This window comes from Buceros rhinoceros, unplaced genomic scaffold, assembly GCF_000710305.1.
Source record: "Buceros rhinoceros silvestris isolate BGI_N320 unplaced genomic scaffold, ASM71030v1 scaffold667, whole genome shotgun sequence".
Taxonomy (NCBI): Eukaryota; Metazoa; Chordata; class Aves; order Bucerotiformes; family Bucerotidae; genus Buceros; species Buceros rhinoceros.
The window spans coordinates 78901-96648 of NW_010423712.1; the positions used below are offsets into that span (position 1 = coordinate 78901).

Consider the following 17748-nt stretch of genomic DNA (forward strand, 5'->3'; position numbering starts at 1 on the left):
CACCCAGCCACTATTATGGCTACAGCAGGTTACGCTGGGGAGCACACCGGGAGAAGGACTGCAGAGCAAATAAGCCACCTCTGCAATCCTTTCTTGAACCATGCACAGCCCAGCCATTTCTGAGGCTCCAGTACCTTCAGAGATACGCAATTTCTACTGAGAAAACTAATCATTAGCCTACACACCCTCCCTTCCCTTTCTTCTCTAGGCACAAGGAAATATGTGCACCGCCATACTCTACGCTACAAGCGTTCCAGGCCTTCTCTTTGTTGTAGAGGAATGAGGGGGCTTTTCTCGTCTAAAGCCTCGTTTGCAATGCTGCATTAATTTAAAATAATTTAGTTCAGATATACACTATCTATTAGTTTGCATCCCCAATACATTATGCAGTATCTCCAGTGAAACCATCCGTGCAAGTACAAATGCAAACGTTACAACTTCCTCTGCTTTTGCAGTGCTGGTATTTCTATGGGATGCGCATGTTCACAGTCAGAAGTCTGTACCACTACAACGTTTAAGTTAAGGGTAAAAATTTCTGGTCAAATTACCTTCAACTGCGTAAGGTCCTCTTCGGTCAGACAACCGTCTTCTGTGTTCTTAAGTTCTGCATTTGCCCAAGCGTCGATCGTGCCAGATAAACTAAGAAGTTTGTCCCACAAAGCCTGAGCTCTTCCCAAATTATCACAGTGGTTTTCAGTCTTTTCATTGATCTACCATGCGATTTAAACACACATAGATTTCAGAAATGTTGAGTTATATTCTAAAAGCAAACGCAGCATAATAAAATCTGAGCGAGATGAAACCACCCACAAAAACAAGGGCAGCAAGGGAAATAAAATCTCTTGTGTCTTCACAGTGAACTGGTCATGGAGAAGATATTTAAATCCCTGCCACACATGTCGCCAAACATACCAATCACTATGGCAGCTTGCCAGTTTTAAGGCAGGTTTCGGAAGGAGACTTGCTCATTAATGTTTATCTACTCTCAGTAAATACCATCTAATCTCAGTATTGATGCACTGCTTAGATCGACAGTGGCAAACATTTCTCACCGAAAGCAATAGCATTGTAATTCTCCAGATTGACTCCAAAGTCTAAATCCACAGAAGTTGTTACAGGAGCTTACAGATTCATGCAGAAAGCACAAATATTGCCTTTCTGTATTTCCTGGAATTATTTACTGTTAAAGAGTACCCATGATATGAACTACCTGAGAGATCAGAAACATTGTGAGCTTTGCTCTGGTAAACACTTGGATTTCTCTCTTAAGAATCTTTGCCATATCGCACTTAATTTATTCCAAATATTACACACACGTCAGAATCAATTATTATAATGCATAACAGATAAGACCACCCTGATAATTTACTTTTTACATACATCCAGCCATCTGTCCACAATAATGTTAGCCTCATTCTCGAACGGAGGCTCCTCAAAGCTTCTCATTTTATTGAGCTGGAATTGAAGGTTTTTGCAGATCTGATTTATTTTGTCTACATCTTCAGCATGATCATTGAATTCCTCTTTTGCCTGTTCGATCTGTGAAAAAGACCAAATGGATATTTACGAGCATGTTTACTTTTGACTCTTTATTCAGCAAAACATTTTAAACTGATGCACTGCTCTTGTTAATTTAAAGAAACCACAGCATTAAACAAAATAATCTATTTTGTATAATATGATGAGACTAGGAACATATCCCGTGTTGTTATATTCCTGTAATGCTGATAGGAGCATTTCCCTGTTAGAAATCTATATCATTCTGTTTTGGCAGCAAAACAGCTGAGTGGGAACTATGGATAATACATTTCCAAGAGAGCCAAAACCACGGTTCACTTTAAATCGTTATCTGGGGATCCAAGAGGGCTGTACATCCATACATGGAACCTCAGCTGCAGAAATAATTAATGCACAACGTAATAAACGGCTGAGATACTATCTCAACTCTGAAAAATATAACTAGGCATTCTAATCCCCAGGTTTTGAGCTACTTTTAAAAAAAACAGCTTAAATCCTACTTAAACATAGCCATTGTCAAAGATGCCATTGCCAGAAACGGAAATGTCCCTTCTTCCTTTCTGCGTAAACACTAGACTGCTTCTTTGTGCTTAATCCTCATGTCAGTGTTTACAAACAACGGGGAAGCTCGCCGGAAAAGAAACACTGACCTCTACTGTTAGGCAATTTGATATTAAAGGCTCTCATTTCCCAGGAACAAGCACTGCATCTTCTCATACAGATACTGCCAGCCACTGAGAGAAGGGAAGGGACGGCAGAGCAGCATTCACAAACCCAACAAGGCAGAGAGTCTTCTGTTGTTATTTTACATAATTATACATAATGAATCCTCAGCACTCAGGGACGTGCCTTGCACTGTGCCGCAGCTATCGCAGACGCAGCTCTGAAAGCAGGAGCTGCAAAACTCAAGATGAGGAGGAAGGGTTGTTCACAGCACCTGGTGGCCACACAAGCAGAGGCCAGGGTATGCAGGGATGTCCCCTACAGTAGGAGTCCCAGTGACAGGAGGTGTCAGAGGTGCCACTGGTGAACCAAGAAATGACCTTGCCTCAGCTGAAGTGGGGGTGGCACAAACAGACACCATCAGCTGCCAGAGGAAAGAAACCGCTTACATTCCTTCTTACATTTAACCATCCCAGGCACCGCCTGAGAGCGAAGGTTCCTGAGTGATATAGCAGATGTTTCATCAGAAAGCCTAAAAACGGGATCTGAACAACCACGTACATAATCCCAGCCAGGACACATGAAACCTGGTCACAGTGGAAGTGCTGTTATTCGCTAATCCATTAGCCATGGACAATTATGTCCAGTGGTTGTATTCATTCAGCCAAGAAGAATGAAGCTGGCTGTCAAATATTTTGTCTGAAAAAGTTATAAACTTCACACTAAACGAGGGGGTGCCCGGCAATACCTGCCTATTCATTCTTGTCAGCTGATGCAAAAGCTACTGCAAATGTTTAACTGCTAGCAGGGACAGCACAGAGCAAATAGCGGTTATAGAGACCAAAGCTCTTGTATGTTGTTCTGGCCCCCAACTGTAACACAGTTTGGTCAGCAAAGCCTGTGTGAGGGCAGAGATTCATGCTGCAAAGAAACAAGCTCAAGGAAATACTCCATCAATCAACCACTCCAGTCATAACCATTTGGGCCTCCAAAAGTCCACAACCCAAGGGAGAACCATGGTGGCAATCCCCAAGCTGTCCTTGAGTGCAGCAGCAATGACACAGAGCGAAGTACACAAGCTCCAGTCGGGGAAGCAGGAGAGATCTGTCATGGCCCGGTCTCTGAGCAGATGTACAGTGGTGACACAGCCTTATGGCTCCAGTTCCTGATCCTCCTTGCTCACGGCCAGCTGAAGATGTCTGCGTGGCCCTGCACAGTGCAGACCAACCCTGCAGCCCTGCCTGGGACCCACTGACATAAGCAAGGAGAACATATGGATCTAAATTCTTGGTTTTAAGCTACAGTGACAGCAGAGAAACAAGCAGCCCCAAGGAGTTGCATCACCTATTATTTTTGCTTTAAGTGGTACAACATTTTAAAGTTTCTTCTTAGAAACAAATGAATTTGCTATTTTTGTATATTTACAACCTGCCCACTCTAACTTTTTAACTGCATAGAATATATAGAAATATTCTAAAAGGTATGGGTGAATATAGCTGATTTCAACTTGTGCTTTTCATAGGACAAGATTTAATTTTTGTTTTCATACTAGATCATAGTTTTTCTATGTTTGGGGTTTCTTTAGTCTCTTCTTTTTAACAAGGCCTTGATTCACCACGGAAATTAGTTTAAAACAAAACTAGGGTATGGTCCCTAAGAGTCTTTTGGGAGCCAAAGTGAAAGCCAATGATTGTCCTGAAGGCTGAGTGTAAAAGGGCGACCTAACGCCCAAACGCTCCCAGGAAACTCTTTCCTTCCCTTTTCAGCAAGTTCTTGTTACTCACCTTTGTTATTAGTCTGTTCAAATTCTCCTTCCCCATGTAAGAAGTTTGCTGTGAAAGCACTATCTCCTGTTTCTGGATGATGCTGGTCAAACTAGTTTTGCAGCTTTGATATTGCTTCAGGAGCTCCAGAGCCCTTGCACACTGCTCCTGGCTATTAAAAAGAGATGTATTATTTACAGCCTAAGCATAAACCAGCAGCCTCAACCTCTTGGCTGCTTCTTTCTCCTATATTCAAATGTGGTGAGTTTGACTACTATGTTTGAAAGAGAGAAAAGGAGGAATAAACTGTACCAGGCATAAACTCTGCAGTACTGTGTGGTACCCAGTGTGGTATTTGGACAGTTTTTGGAATCAGAAATGCCCTTCATCATCAGATGCCTCTGTGATGTGACCTGAGCAGTTCTGTTTATATGATACTCTCCACCTGAAAGGCGAGCTCAGTCACCAGTAAACTGAAATATAACGTGCAGCAGATGTCACAACAGCTTGGGTGGTAGACAGTGGGAAATACCACTTCAGCCTTCAGTGGGATATGAAAAAAGATCACTCCCCTGTCACCTGTGCAAGCCATGAGGATTAACCAGATCCGTGCCAGACATGGAAAGTCTCTAGGCATCTTTAAAAACCATAAGAGAAGGACAGATGCCCTGGGTGATCAATCATCCCCTTTGCCACTCTTCACTCTCACAGACTTATCAAACCAAGCCTCTCCAGTCTTTTCCTGCACAAGAGACTGTGTTCCCAGCTGCCCTCTTTCATTTTGGTTTGCCTTTTCTTTTTAAAATGCTGGCATGAAATTCACAGCAAACACAGAAGACATATCGTTCCCAGCAGCAGCCAAGTTTTTCTTTTGGATACCAATTAAATCCAGCACATCACTGCACACCTGCTAGATGATGGGACAGTGATCTCTTAAAAATATATAAAATTCATGATCTTTGGCCACAAACTTCTATGTGCAATTCTTGGCTTTATGATAGTTTACAGCATCATAGTAGTATCATTTGCTACTGTGGCAGTATTTCATTTACTTTCAAGTATAGTCTAAGGCTTTTTTGCTGTTTCATTTTACAAGCCAGCTTCCTACTTATACAACACTACTTTAAAATGCAGCTTTTTTCCTTACCATTCAGCAACCAAGAGTTTTGTATCCTCCCATAACCTCTCTGTAGCTCTGCACTGTTCATTTGCTTCCTCCGCTTTTTCGTCTTTGATCTGCAGGAGCTTATTAGCAATTTCTCGCATAGGTTTCATTTCAACAGCAGCACAATCCAATTCCTTTTCCAATTCCGTTAATGATTTTACCCTTTATTAGAAAAAAAATGAAATACAGACTTATATTAAAGCAAGTCTTTGATTTTTTTTCACCCAATATAATTATTAAGTTCCCTGGAAATTCATCCTGAGCTGCACATACTGACTATCTTAAATGTTATCATAAAAAGTCTAATTTGATCCTTCATTTGGTGTAATTTGACTCAGTCCTTCAGATGAGTGATGCTGACCTAAGCCCTCTGAGAAAGTAATCCAAAATCGTAAAGGCCAACAGGGTCTGGACGAGCATAGTGAATTTCTTTGTATTAAAAGGTAAGTGCATTCTGGCTATCTTAAAAGAGGCTCTAAGAAAGGAAGCTATGCCATAGCATGCGATTTCACAGCTTAAAAAATGGTCACAGGTAACAAGCTCCTCTCGCCTCCCTTCTTCCCTCCATACAAACAGTAGTGAATTATTTATTTATCCTTTGCAAGGCTGCAGAGAGCTCCTCTGAAGCAGTATTGGAGACATATAAATCATGTTAGCGGCTTTCTTGGGGTGTGGTAAAATAACACAAGGCTCTTACGCTGCAGAGTTTCAGATCACATGCATCAGTGCTCAGCAAGAAGAGCTGTCTGACACTTTTCTCACTGAAAACTAAGATCGTAACAATCAGCTGCCTTTACTTTTTCTTCTTCAATGCTACTTCAAATACACACATACACAGGAGTTTAAACGGAAAGAAAAAATGCAGGAGGCTTCCTTATTTAGGCTGTGACGGAATGAATAAAATTGGAAGTTCACAACTTCTTTCAGCGCTCCAGAGATACTTTAAGACACACTCAGGCTTCAGTACTCCACCACGAAGGGGCCACAGGAGCTCTAGGTTCACTGCAATTATGAATTAAAAGAGCTTTGAAAAAGAATTCACCTTTGTTGAATAGCTGGAATTGTTGGATCCTTCAAGCCTATTTTGTTAATTCTGTCACGCAGATCCTGAATGTTTTTAAGGAGTTCCCTGTTTTTTGTGGAAAAAATCTTATATAAGTCTTTTTCCTCTGAAAGCATCTGCTCACTTGAGGGATCGTAAGTCACATTTAGCTTTTCAGATAAAGCCAGAACAAGGTTCTCGCAGCAAGTCTTTCTCCCACATTCAGCATCTTCCAAACAGATATCTACTGTTCTCAAGCGTTCATCCAAACATTTAGCCTCTTCTGCCATATGAGAAACTTCTTGTCCAGCCTCTTGCAATGCTTTTTGCTGTATTTCCGGTTGACCTGGGGAATCTGTGAGACACTTGATGGAAGACTGGATCTTCCTCAATGAGGCCATAAAAGCTTCCAGATCTTTAAGGACAGTCTCACGTATCTGCATTTTATGGCTCATATCTTCAAGCTGGTTTTGATAGTAAACCATAATTTTACTTGCAGCTTGCAGATCTATTGGATTAAATTCATCTCTTGCTGAACTATCCAGGTGTTCCAATTGCTTGCACACTTCAATTTGATTTAATATGGATCTCTGTAACTCCTGAAATTGAGAGAACAACCAGCAGTGTTAGCAAGTGAAAGAAAACCTGGATCCTGCAATCAAGCTGAACCTATGACTGGAAAACAAATTATAGTAGCATTAAAATAAGTGTGCTAAACAGGGTAGTTAAGAAAGAAAACTTTTTTCCTACTCTGGACTTTGGTAGAGGGAAGAAAATAGAAAAATCAAATAACATGGTACTCCACATACAGGGAATTTGGTCAGCACTATAGAAAGCCCAAACCTCTTTCCAGCAATCAGACAAAAAGGAGAGAAAGGGTGAGTCCTGGGACTGAAACCAGCAGGCTCTCGCAGTGGGATATCACTTAGAGCACAAGCAGGCACACAGAAGTTGTCACTCTGCACCTTTTAAATCTCTTACACTATGCTTTTGAAGGAGACTTGCATTTAGGAATCTCTTGGTGAAGTCTGCACGCTATCTGGTTACAGCCCTCAGAAAAACAGCAGTGTGTCAGTGTTGTGAAATTCCAAATGTGCAGAGCTGGGAAAAAATTCAGGGTCCTTATAGCCAAAACAAGTCATCTCAGACAGAGTACACATGCTCTCTGCCCTGCAGCTTGAGAGACCTAAACCCCACTTTGCTCAAGAGCCAAGGGCAGACACACAAACCTCCAGCTCTGCGTAGCTGTCAGTGCTCAGCTCAGAGTCCATGTCAAGAACAAAACAACATTCACCCTGTCTAACAGGCAGGCAGAGCCTAGGCATAAGATACTGACAGCAGCTGAACGAGTTACTGCATAAATGCAGGCTTCCAAAACCATCCTGAGGTGTGCTCAGATACCTCTGCAGATGTGACACAGGCAGCTTAGCTTAGCTCGCAGATTAGCACCACAGCATGTATATGACTCCATAAAGTGACATAAAGCCAGGTGGGCACACTCTAAATCTGGATCAAAGGGCAGTCCTAACCTAAGACAAAATGCTCACGACCATGCTTTTTACAGTAGATCCACCTGAGGGGCCCTGGCTGGCTCTACAGGAACAACGGCATTTAAAGCAAAGGGAGTAAAATGCTGTTACAGACTTCAGGAGGTTTGGGAAGTCTTGTGAGCAGTCCTAAACTCCTAAGTGAAAATCCCACGAAGTTTTCTAGTTCCTAGACATATTGAAAACTGTTCTGGCTAGGGTGTGGTCTCTGCATTTTCCCTTACCTTTAGTTCTCTATAAGCAAGATCACTATTCATCAGATTAAACTGCTGGATGTCCTTTTTCTTCAGCTGCTGATCTAATTCACATAGAAGAATGGATTCATTTTCTATTGGCAAAACAATTTCCAAAGCAGTCCTTAAAGAGTTTGTTCTACAAGACAAGTAACAAAACATGAACCGGGAAAGCAAGCAAGAAAAGACACTAACATTTTACATTAGCACAATGTTGGTGTATTTTTCTAGCAGAAATTGGAACTATGAAAATATGCTACTTTCTCTGGGAAACTTAGCAGCCGAAACCCAGCTGCAGTGTTATCGTGTGGGAAATACTATCTCTACTGGCCTTGTTTGTTAATTCTAACCAAAATACTTACCACGTGGGGACTAATCCCTTTTATCCAATTATAGTGCTTTAAGAGATGTGTGCTGTCTGTGTAACATGGTCACTATCCAATCACCATGTAGTTAGTCGAGTGGACAAGAGTCTATAAATTGGGATGTAATGTAAACAATAAACGAGTCTCGCTACACACCACACTGGCGTTCGAGTGATTCGTTCCACTTCAGCCCAGAGCCTGCCGTTTCGTGTTGCGATACACAAAAAGCCACAAAGGTAATGTAATTGACTAACAGATGTAATCCTCCTCCTCCTCCTCCTGAGGTCAAAGGAGTTTTTCCACTGATTAGTAAGGAAAGCAGTGTGAATCCCACTGCATTTAACCAAGAGGTTGAAGGAAATAACAGTAAACTTGGGAATACTGTGCACTGATATTACAAAGATTTGGCTCTGTGCTTCTTGGAGAGATTCACACTATCTCTAATGAACCAAGTATAATTAAGAAAAGCTTTCTTTAATGCAGTTTTTTTAAAATAAGTTAAAAATGTGCAAGTATTTTCTGTAACACACACTCTTCCCTTCACAATACACACATTAGTTGAACAAACTATTCCTTGGCTAATACAAAGTGTTATTTTATACCTGGTACTTATAAGATCCTGAAGCTCTTTCCATTCTCCTTTTAGCTGACTTCTCATCTCAGAGATAGCAGCCTGCTGCACTTCATCCACAAGATTTTCTAAGGTAGATGAGATGTTTTCCAATTGTGTCCAGCCAGAATTGGTTTCACTCTCTATCACCTAAAAGATACGCAGCACTTATTAATACGATAGGCAGCACTCGCATTAATATGATACTGTATTTTGCAACAGACTGGACAGCTCTTAAAATCAGTCACAAGATACTCTGCAGAAAAATTGAAATCATCAAGAGTATCTATTGCTTTCTTTTTCTTTAAGACTCCATTTTTAGCTGCATGTAAATCTCTACCAACTTTTGGAGACAAAAATTTCCATGTCAAATATATGCCTTGGCTATGTTTATAAAAGATTCAATAAATATGGTTCAGCCATTTTTACTACAGGAGTGAGTAAACTTAACTATGTTCAAAAGAACAAAAAACAAACATTGAACTGAACCAAGTTCTGAGCTGCTAGATCAGCTTTGTACTCCTTTCAAGCAAGACTTGAAAAACTGCAGTAATAAACTACCCAAAATCAATTATGTGCCTTTTGTCATCTCTTTTAGGTTCTCACAAACCTCATCAGGTTATAGTCCAGAACGGCTTCTTCCTGCACAAACGCTACTGCCATTGATGGTTCAACTCTGATGACTCCCCAGCCCTGACCATGGCCCACCTCTGCTGACAAAAAAAGCTGCTTTCCACAGATATTTTTTCCATTAGACCTATTTCAGCCTGCAGATCACAAACTGAGAGCCACCAGTTTCTTTCAGCAACACCTGCAAAGCTCCACTGCTAAACAGGAATGCAGTTCTGCTGAATGCTAAACCATTGATTTTCCTTCTACTGCTAATAAATTAATCCTTACTGGTTGTAAGGATGCTCCTTTTCCCTTGGCAATACACAGAACACACAGAGGTGAGGGCTCTGCATGAGAAAATAACAATTTAGGCACCAAGTATGTTTTTAAAAGATGATTACTTACCTGCAGTTCAAGCAGCTTATTCTGAAGGCATGAAGTGCCTTTGATTTCTTCAGTAAAGCCAGATGCTACTTTATCTCTGTTGATTTGTAGAAGTTCCTCCAGGTTACTTCTTTGTGTGTTATAGCTAAAGAAAGGCACAATCACTGTCAGAGAGGATATTAGTTCTAACTGAATGAAACAGGGCAGGCTATGGGACTTGCTGACTGAGAAATGACTGTATAAAATAAGCACAGTCTATTGCCAATGCGTATTTTTACTGAAGTCCCAAATGAATGGGCATAAATGAGCAACATATACAAGAGCTGAGAAATTGCACACCCGGCTCATCTTCAAGTATGAATGCCTGCCTGCATTCTCTAAACTCAGTTTTTAAAGAACTGACATTTTTACGTTCACAAAACTTGACACTTATTTTATTTTGCAATATTTGAAGTTATTAGTAAGGCAGATACAGATTTTTCTGGCCCAAGTAAAGAGCAGAAGAAAACATTTTATAGCCCTTGGAGTTCTTGCTACAAAATCCTAACGTTTGAAGCGTGTAGCTACTACTCTCTTACCAATTACAGAGCAATATTAACTGGAGTAGAACAGTTCTGCATAGCAAACATGCACCTTGTGCTCGATACATTCAATTAATTTATGAATGTCTAGTGTAGTATCATCTCTTAATATACAAACATTCTATCCTTTAAAAATTACCTCTCTAATAAAGTTGGTATGGGCAAACCACCATCTTCCTCAAACTTCTTTGCAGAGCTTTCTCCATTGTGATGTTTCACATCTGGTTCCAAAACTGTATCTGCAGCAGGTCTGGAGGTCTAAGCAGAAATAAAGAAGGTAACAGTGACTCTGCATCACACTGTGTCAATGCTTAGTGAAGACTAACAGACCTCTGAATTCCTGAAAGAAGCAACTGCTTCATGTGTCCCAAAGGAGATGAGAGATAACGTTTATGAATACAAGAGTTGTTTAAACTCAGTCATGAACCAAAAGAGCAAATTTTTGAACACTTGCAGCCAGGTCATTCATTCCTTCCACAGATACTGGGTCTTTGGCAAGCACAAGCCACTTGTGCATATTTTTGCTGCAGCTCCATGGACATCCTCGAGCAACCACAAGGCACTGTCCTCTGCGGCTACTGACAGGTTGCTTACCCCAGGTGCCTTTGCATGTCTCTCACCCTTGATTCCAGGATATACTCTACTCCTCAGTTTGAGGCTGACTAATGTTATACGATTCATATTTTGATTATGCAGGAAAGAACAGATTTCATCATTGTACCAGGGACAGTATTAGTAGCTTCACAAAAGCTTCGTAATAGTGAATTCCAACATATCTTCAAACCTATGTAAATGCAATGGGTCCCTTCCTATAAACCACCCGTCCATACCTGCATGAACGTTTACCCTAAATGAGACATCTTCTGTGGCATCCAAATGATGAAGAGCAGTATCTTCTCTCTCTGAAACTATTTCTGAGAAGATACACGTGTTCTGATTTCCTTGTATTTTTCTAAAGCAAACGCCTCCAACCCTTCACTATTTTTCCTCTCTCTGTCCTCTGAAACTTGTTCAAACTACACACAAGACTCTTCCAGCTGAAAACCACTCTTTAGCAAAATATAATGCAAGATTGGAGACTCCCATCTCCCCAGGATGCCTAGTGCCATTCCTTGTATGTTACTTTTTAATATTTATTTAGTCTACATTCCCAAAAGAAACGGGTTTCTGACATCTGACCTGAGGTCCTACCACAAGAAGAACAGTAACAGAAATAATCAGTTTTTCCTTTTGCCAATGATCTCCCCTAGACAGGGCACCATTTCTTATCAGTAGCTATGGACTTCTTACCTCCTGTACCGAAAGGGTATCAATTTGTTGAGAAGAACCAGGCTTTTCTCCATTCTCAGAAGCAACAATGGAGCTCCTATGGTTTAAAAGAAATATCAGCTTAAGAACTAAATATGATATACAAATGGAAAAAAAGAATCCCCAGCTTTTGATTAAAAACAGTGCAGCTGTTACGAAGCATAATCAAACATTGTACTTGCTAGTTGCTGGAATTTAATACTAAATGTTCAAATGTACAGCTGCCCACAGTAATGTACTTGCCAGTACTTTTACAATACTAAAAAAAAAATCTATCTGTGTATCTGATTCCTGAAAGCTACAACACGTCATGCACACAATCACTCACTCTTTCGTAGACAGTTGTCCTTTTCCAGCACAAGACAGCAGGGCCGTGTAAGTATCCGCCACAATTTGTTGAAGCTTTTCCAGCTTTTGTTCACAGTTTGCGGTCAGTGCCTTTATCCCTGGGACAGTTTCTTCTGAGAGTCTTCCCAATATTTTAAGGTCTTCTAATGACTTGCTAAGTTCCCTCAGGGTGCCTTCTTGTGAAAAAAAGGCCTAAACAAAGGAAAACAATGTAATGAACTCATGTTAAGTCATGAGGATATGTATTTATTCTCAGACATTTTTTTCTATTTCCATTCTCTTCTCGGATGAATGCACTTGAAGCCTGAGCTGTCAAACCAGGAGAGAAACATTTACTTACCCTCAATTCTTTTTTTAACAGAGCCAGGAAAAAAATTAGGATTTCTGGCAACATGTTCTCCAGCTGCATTCACAAGACTACACTGAGTCCTGCTTGGTTTTGAAATTCATTGTATTATCACAGTTTTAGCTGCTTTGGTCCCAAGTCCTCTTCACACTCACATCAGATATACATGCCCCATTGATTAGAGAAAAAGGAGCATTGGAAAATTTATTTAAATATTCCCCATCAATAGTTATACCTTCTAGGGTGAACTCAAGATATACTAAAAATCTAACAAAAATATGAGTAGAAGGAATGCACCTGAGAACGCTTATTTTCCTTTACTTTCGCATATGTAATATTTGCTGAACATGACCCATGAGAAGCAAAAATTAAACTCCACTGAATTCAGTGAAGACCAGAATTTCATCAGGGGAGCAATTTCTTACCCATACAAGTGGTAAACTGGCCACATCAATGCAAAGAGGAGGATGAAGGAAAATACTAGAAGCGAATGTGTAAAATCCGTTGCTTATGGAATATGTAAGATTCACCACGACTCACCCCAGCAAGTGAAACATGCCCCATGTCTACATAATTTTATATACAGCACACCCACACAGGTAAAGCATGGCTATTGCACAGGGAGAAGATACTCTCACCTGAAGGCACCTACACCATCTGTGCAACTGTAACAAATCAAGGGAGTCACAGAACACATAAGCATTCCTTATTTTTACACTCTGCACAGCTAAACCTGTTCTAATGCTTCAAGGCTGTCTTAAAGAAAAAAAAAAAAGGAAAACAAGATACCACCTAGGTAACAAGGAGGTAATTCTAAAAGTCTGCAGGGAGGCCAATATCTGTAGTCAAAAAAGGCGAAGAAATAATCTGTGTGGCCTCTTTGTTCTGTGTTTACGTAACATGGAGCACAAGGTCCTGTTCCACAGACGCAGCCTGCAATAACGTACCTAAACAGCAGCAAGAAGGACAGACAAAGCATTCACAGAGTGGTAGGCGAGCAGAAAAGGGCTGTGTCACGTACCTCATGTTCCTTGATGAGCCCTTTGGTTTTATCCATACTCAGGAGTTTCTTCTCTTTGCCTAATTGCTTATTGATTTTTTTTAAAGTTGCGTTAAATTTCTTTTTCTCCCTTTCTACTACAAGCTGGACATAGGATATAATTTCATGATGAACTGCCTGCAAAATTCAAAACACATTGTCTCTGTGAGACGGTGAGACCATATTACAAAGCAAATAAACACCTCAGAACATATTGTGACAAAAGATTTGTTTTTCAAAGACACCAGGCCTAATGAGGACAGGCTGTGGATTTTCCTTCCTATATTTTCTCACCTCCCATCTCTTACGAACATCTTTACTGCTTTCTTCCACGACCAGCTTTTCATGATCAGGTGAAATATTTTTCAGTTGTTCAGCTGCTTTCAAAAATTTGTCAAGAACTTTGTTGTCCAGAACATTAAAAGCTTCCTGCAAGAAAATTGTCATAATGAAAAATAAACAGAACTAAATGTAGCTTATTTACCTAATAAAGTGACATCAGTAGCATACAAAAACTGTGCATAAAGCGTGGATATACTGCATGGACGGGCTGTGGTGGCCCTGGCATGGGGGAGTACAAGGGCATTCTCCACCCCTGTATATCTGCAAAAGGTTGCAGACAATGTCAGCATATGCTTTCCTTGGAGAAAAGCTGATGATGTAACTCCTTTTAGGGGCAAATTCGGCACCAAAGAAGAAAGATTAAGGTCCCTGAACTTTGCATCACGTACAGGGAATATAGAATCATAGAACCATTTTGGTTGGAAAAGACCTTTAAGACCATCGAGCCCAACTCTTAACTCAGCACGTGGCCAATACACGCGGCCATGTCCCACGCCTGTCAGAGAGCAGGCGAAAGGTCTGCCTCAGTGCCATGAGATCCTAGGGGACATCCTGGAGTGAGGCTTTGCACTGCTCACAGCACTCAACTGCCCAGGCCTCGCTGCTGCACAACGTGAGACAACACAGACTTTGGGCACTTCCATTTTTGATACGTCACAAAGGATCCCTTTAAGAGATCCAGATTTTGAGATCAGACACTTTCTTCACCAGTTAGCCACTGGGAAAAAGAGGAGATCCAGTATTTATAATGATGCTTTAGAAACCTGTCCAAGAATTCAGGCATGTGATTCTTTATGGGAATATTAATTATTAATCGGCAAAAAAAACAGCTGCAGGGCACAACATGATGAGTTTTGATGGGATGATGCAGTAATTTAAGTTAAGACAAGGCACTGAATAAACTGCCATAGAGATTTTCATTTCTTCATTCAAGCTGTCTGCCATGTTAATGCACGCTAACAGTGCTAAATCAAAAAGCTGAGAAAAGCACCAATAGCTACCAAAAAAATAAAAAAAATCTGGTATTTTTCTCACTGTGGTACCACAGACTTTTAGAGACTACATAGCACTAAGAAATACTCAAATTTATCTGGCTCAGAAAACAAACCCACCTCATATCTTGAAATGCATTCTTCAGGACTTAATTTTTGACTGATAAGCTGCACAGCCTTTGAAATGGAAGCCTCGAGTTCTTTCTGGGATGCTTCAAAATTGAGCCGAGCCTCCTCCTCTGAGGGTTTCTTCTCAGATTTGGACAAGATGTTGTTCATGTTGCTCAAGACAGCCTTGGAAGAAAGAGACTTTTCAGAACCTGCCTGAGTGTCAGTAATTACACAAAGCTATTGCTTCGTAACATCACTTGAGTTTTTCTAGTTGAGATGCTGATCTTTGCAATGTTCTAGTTTTAGCCCTGGCAAGAGTTTGGGAGACTGATTCCAACAGGATAAAATCTTTTTTATATTTTGTGACTGACAAGGAGCTGTCCTAATCACATAATGCTAAAATCAGCGATGTCTCTGTGCATCAAGTACAGTAACATTAAAAAAGGAGTACCTCTACTTTGTCTCTGGCTTCTTTAATTCGTGCCTGCAGCCCAGAGGTCTGAGAATGCTGTTGGGACAACTGACTTGAATCATTTTGCATTAGGGATTGCAATATTTCTTCTGCTGCCACAACTTGCTCTTGACATGAGGTTCCGCTTGCAGCCAAGCTCTGGTTGAATGAAAAGCATTAGAAGCCTCTACAGTATTTATCGTTTTGTTTTAGGGAACTGAATGAAAAAGCCAGCATTGATCATGAATGGTCAATATTTGGTCAAGGAAAAAATCACATATTCCAATCATGGTCAGTGTATTGCACTGCAAAATCTCTGTGCAGAGAGAAAGAAATTTGCTGCCATCCACAGGGGATTCTGTTTGCTGAAACAGTCTTTCTGCCAGCGATATCTCCCATGTCTTTGCCTCGGAGCCAATTACAAGTACTTTTTAAACACGCTCTCCCATGCAAACAGCTTTCCACATGCATGTACAAACCCCACATTTGGATATGCATTGTCTGGTCATGAAGTCACCCAAAAGCAAGAACATATCAAGGCTGGGTTTTCTTGCGGTATTCCCTAGTAAAAGGCAGGAAGCAGCTGGGTATTTTGCATGCAAAAGCAGTGCACCCTGTTTGAATATTTATCATGAAATGTCATTATGAGAGCTGTTTGATCAATGAATATTCAATATGTTTTCCTGTTTGAAGTTGTCAATTAGCATTCTTCTAATGATAACGAGTTCTTTCTTCTGGATCTCGACCTATTGTACCACAGGTAATGAGCGACCTGATCCCTCCTGCTCACAGGCGTGGAGATACAACACCAGTCACATTTTTGGAGGCTGTATTTCAGGGTGTCTTTTGCTAGTTCGTTGTTTTTAACAAACTATTGTCACACTGAAAAATAAGGCTTATTTTATAAACATGGCCCACAGTTACAAAAAGATTAAAAGAATCTTTTCATAGGCTCATACTCCTAATTCTGTCAGCTGAACATAGTGCAAGAAGGCACAAACCAGAAGTAAACACTAATTCTGGTTCACAGATATCACAGGTGGATTTAATGCACCAAAGAAGATCTGTGTTAATTTTAGCACTTAGACAGAAGAGCTCCAGTGACTGCATCTTCCCACCATTAGATTATACTGGCCCTGCTGCAGAAATAGCAAAAGGCAACATAAGACAGTGCTTCAGTTTCTCCAGTGCAAAGCCTGGCATCTTTGTTTAGTCTCACCTTCACTGGCAGGTGAAGAAAATAAATCAGACTTTGTACTGAAGCTGCTGAGTTATACATACACATTTCCACCTGCCATCTGCTGGGAGGGAAACAGTAATCCCTGGTAGGAAGACAAGGGAAACAATAGAGACTAGTGGAAGTAAGAATAAATTCATCACAGTGGATGTTTAGAGCTGCCTATAAGCTGAAAAACACAAATTACTGCATGCTGCTGAAAATACTTCAAGTATTCCAGTTTTTACAGGTAAGCCTTGAACACAACCAATTTGTCCCAAATCTCCTCCCTGCACTGGAGGGTAGATGATAGAAAGCACTGTGTGACCAGGGGGAATTCTCAACTCGGCACCTTGCAAAGTTTTAGCCTGCTGCAGACAGAGAATAATTTATGTCACTAAAGAGCAAGCTGCTGATCAGGGGCACCAACAGCTCTTTCTGGGCACCTGCTTGTCTTCTGCACACACTGATGTTGGAACATTCCTTTATAGCTCATCTGGGAGCAATATGGGAAAGAACATCAATACATTAGTGTTGTCTCGACTTTTCACTAATGTTACAGCTCAAAACCTACCAATCTGCTTCACTGATGACGGTTATTTTACCCCAGCCACGAATCCATGCTGAAAGATGAGAATCTGGCAAAAAAGTATTTTAAGCAGTGTATTTCCATTGTCACCTGCAAATGTTCCTCCGTCTCAGGGTCCACAGGCCCCTCCTGACCGATCTCACTAAGCAGGCATTCAGTCTCTGCTGCCCAGCTGTCCACCCCTCCAAGGAGCTCTTCAATTTTCGCCAGGCTCCCCGGAAGCTCCCTGGTCTTGTCAGCAGCATCTGTGCTCTCTTCACCAAGCTACGAACAAAGAGCAGGGTAAGATGTGCATGCCCAGCATCGGTTCAGGGGTCTCTCCACTACCCTCCTGCAACACACAGTCACCACTTCAGCTACTTTCCAGCTTCTGCACCCAACAGGGATCGAAGAACCAACAAACACTAAACATAATGGTAAATAAACTGCGTGGCTCAGTTCTTCGACCCTGAGAGCAAGTGGGACAGCATAAATTGTGCCCGTATGGCCCACCCCCTCCCCGATTAGCAAGCAGCCACAGCCA

General features: G+C 41.0%; 1 protein-coding gene across 1 annotated transcript in view; it reads right to left on the reverse strand.

Annotated features, from left to right (window-relative positions):
* Window positions 1-17748, reverse strand: part of LOC104497249 (nesprin-2-like) — a gene marked incomplete at its 3' end in the record, with an annotated part of 121190 nt that overhangs the window by 78474 nt on the left and 24968 nt on the right. Inside the window, exons 17-32 of the mRNA XM_010140483.1 lie at window positions 17316-17489; window positions 15421-15579; window positions 14979-15152; window positions 13819-13953; window positions 13507-13662; window positions 12120-12331; window positions 11774-11849; window positions 10623-10741; window positions 9924-10047; window positions 8899-9056; window positions 7923-8070; window positions 6152-6750; window positions 5092-5271; window positions 3966-4116; window positions 1381-1539; window positions 549-710 (exon numbers count right to left, since the gene is read on the reverse strand). Coding sequence (XP_010138785.1) covers window positions 549-710; window positions 1381-1539; window positions 3966-4116; window positions 5092-5271; window positions 6152-6750; window positions 7923-8070; window positions 8899-9056; window positions 9924-10047; window positions 10623-10741; window positions 11774-11849; window positions 12120-12331; window positions 13507-13662; window positions 13819-13953; window positions 14979-15152; window positions 15421-15579; window positions 17316-17489 — 2886 coding nt within the window. The remainder of the gene's footprint in view (window positions 1-548; window positions 711-1380; window positions 1540-3965; window positions 4117-5091; window positions 5272-6151; window positions 6751-7922; window positions 8071-8898; window positions 9057-9923; window positions 10048-10622; window positions 10742-11773; window positions 11850-12119; window positions 12332-13506; window positions 13663-13818; window positions 13954-14978; window positions 15153-15420; window positions 15580-17315; window positions 17490-17748) is intronic.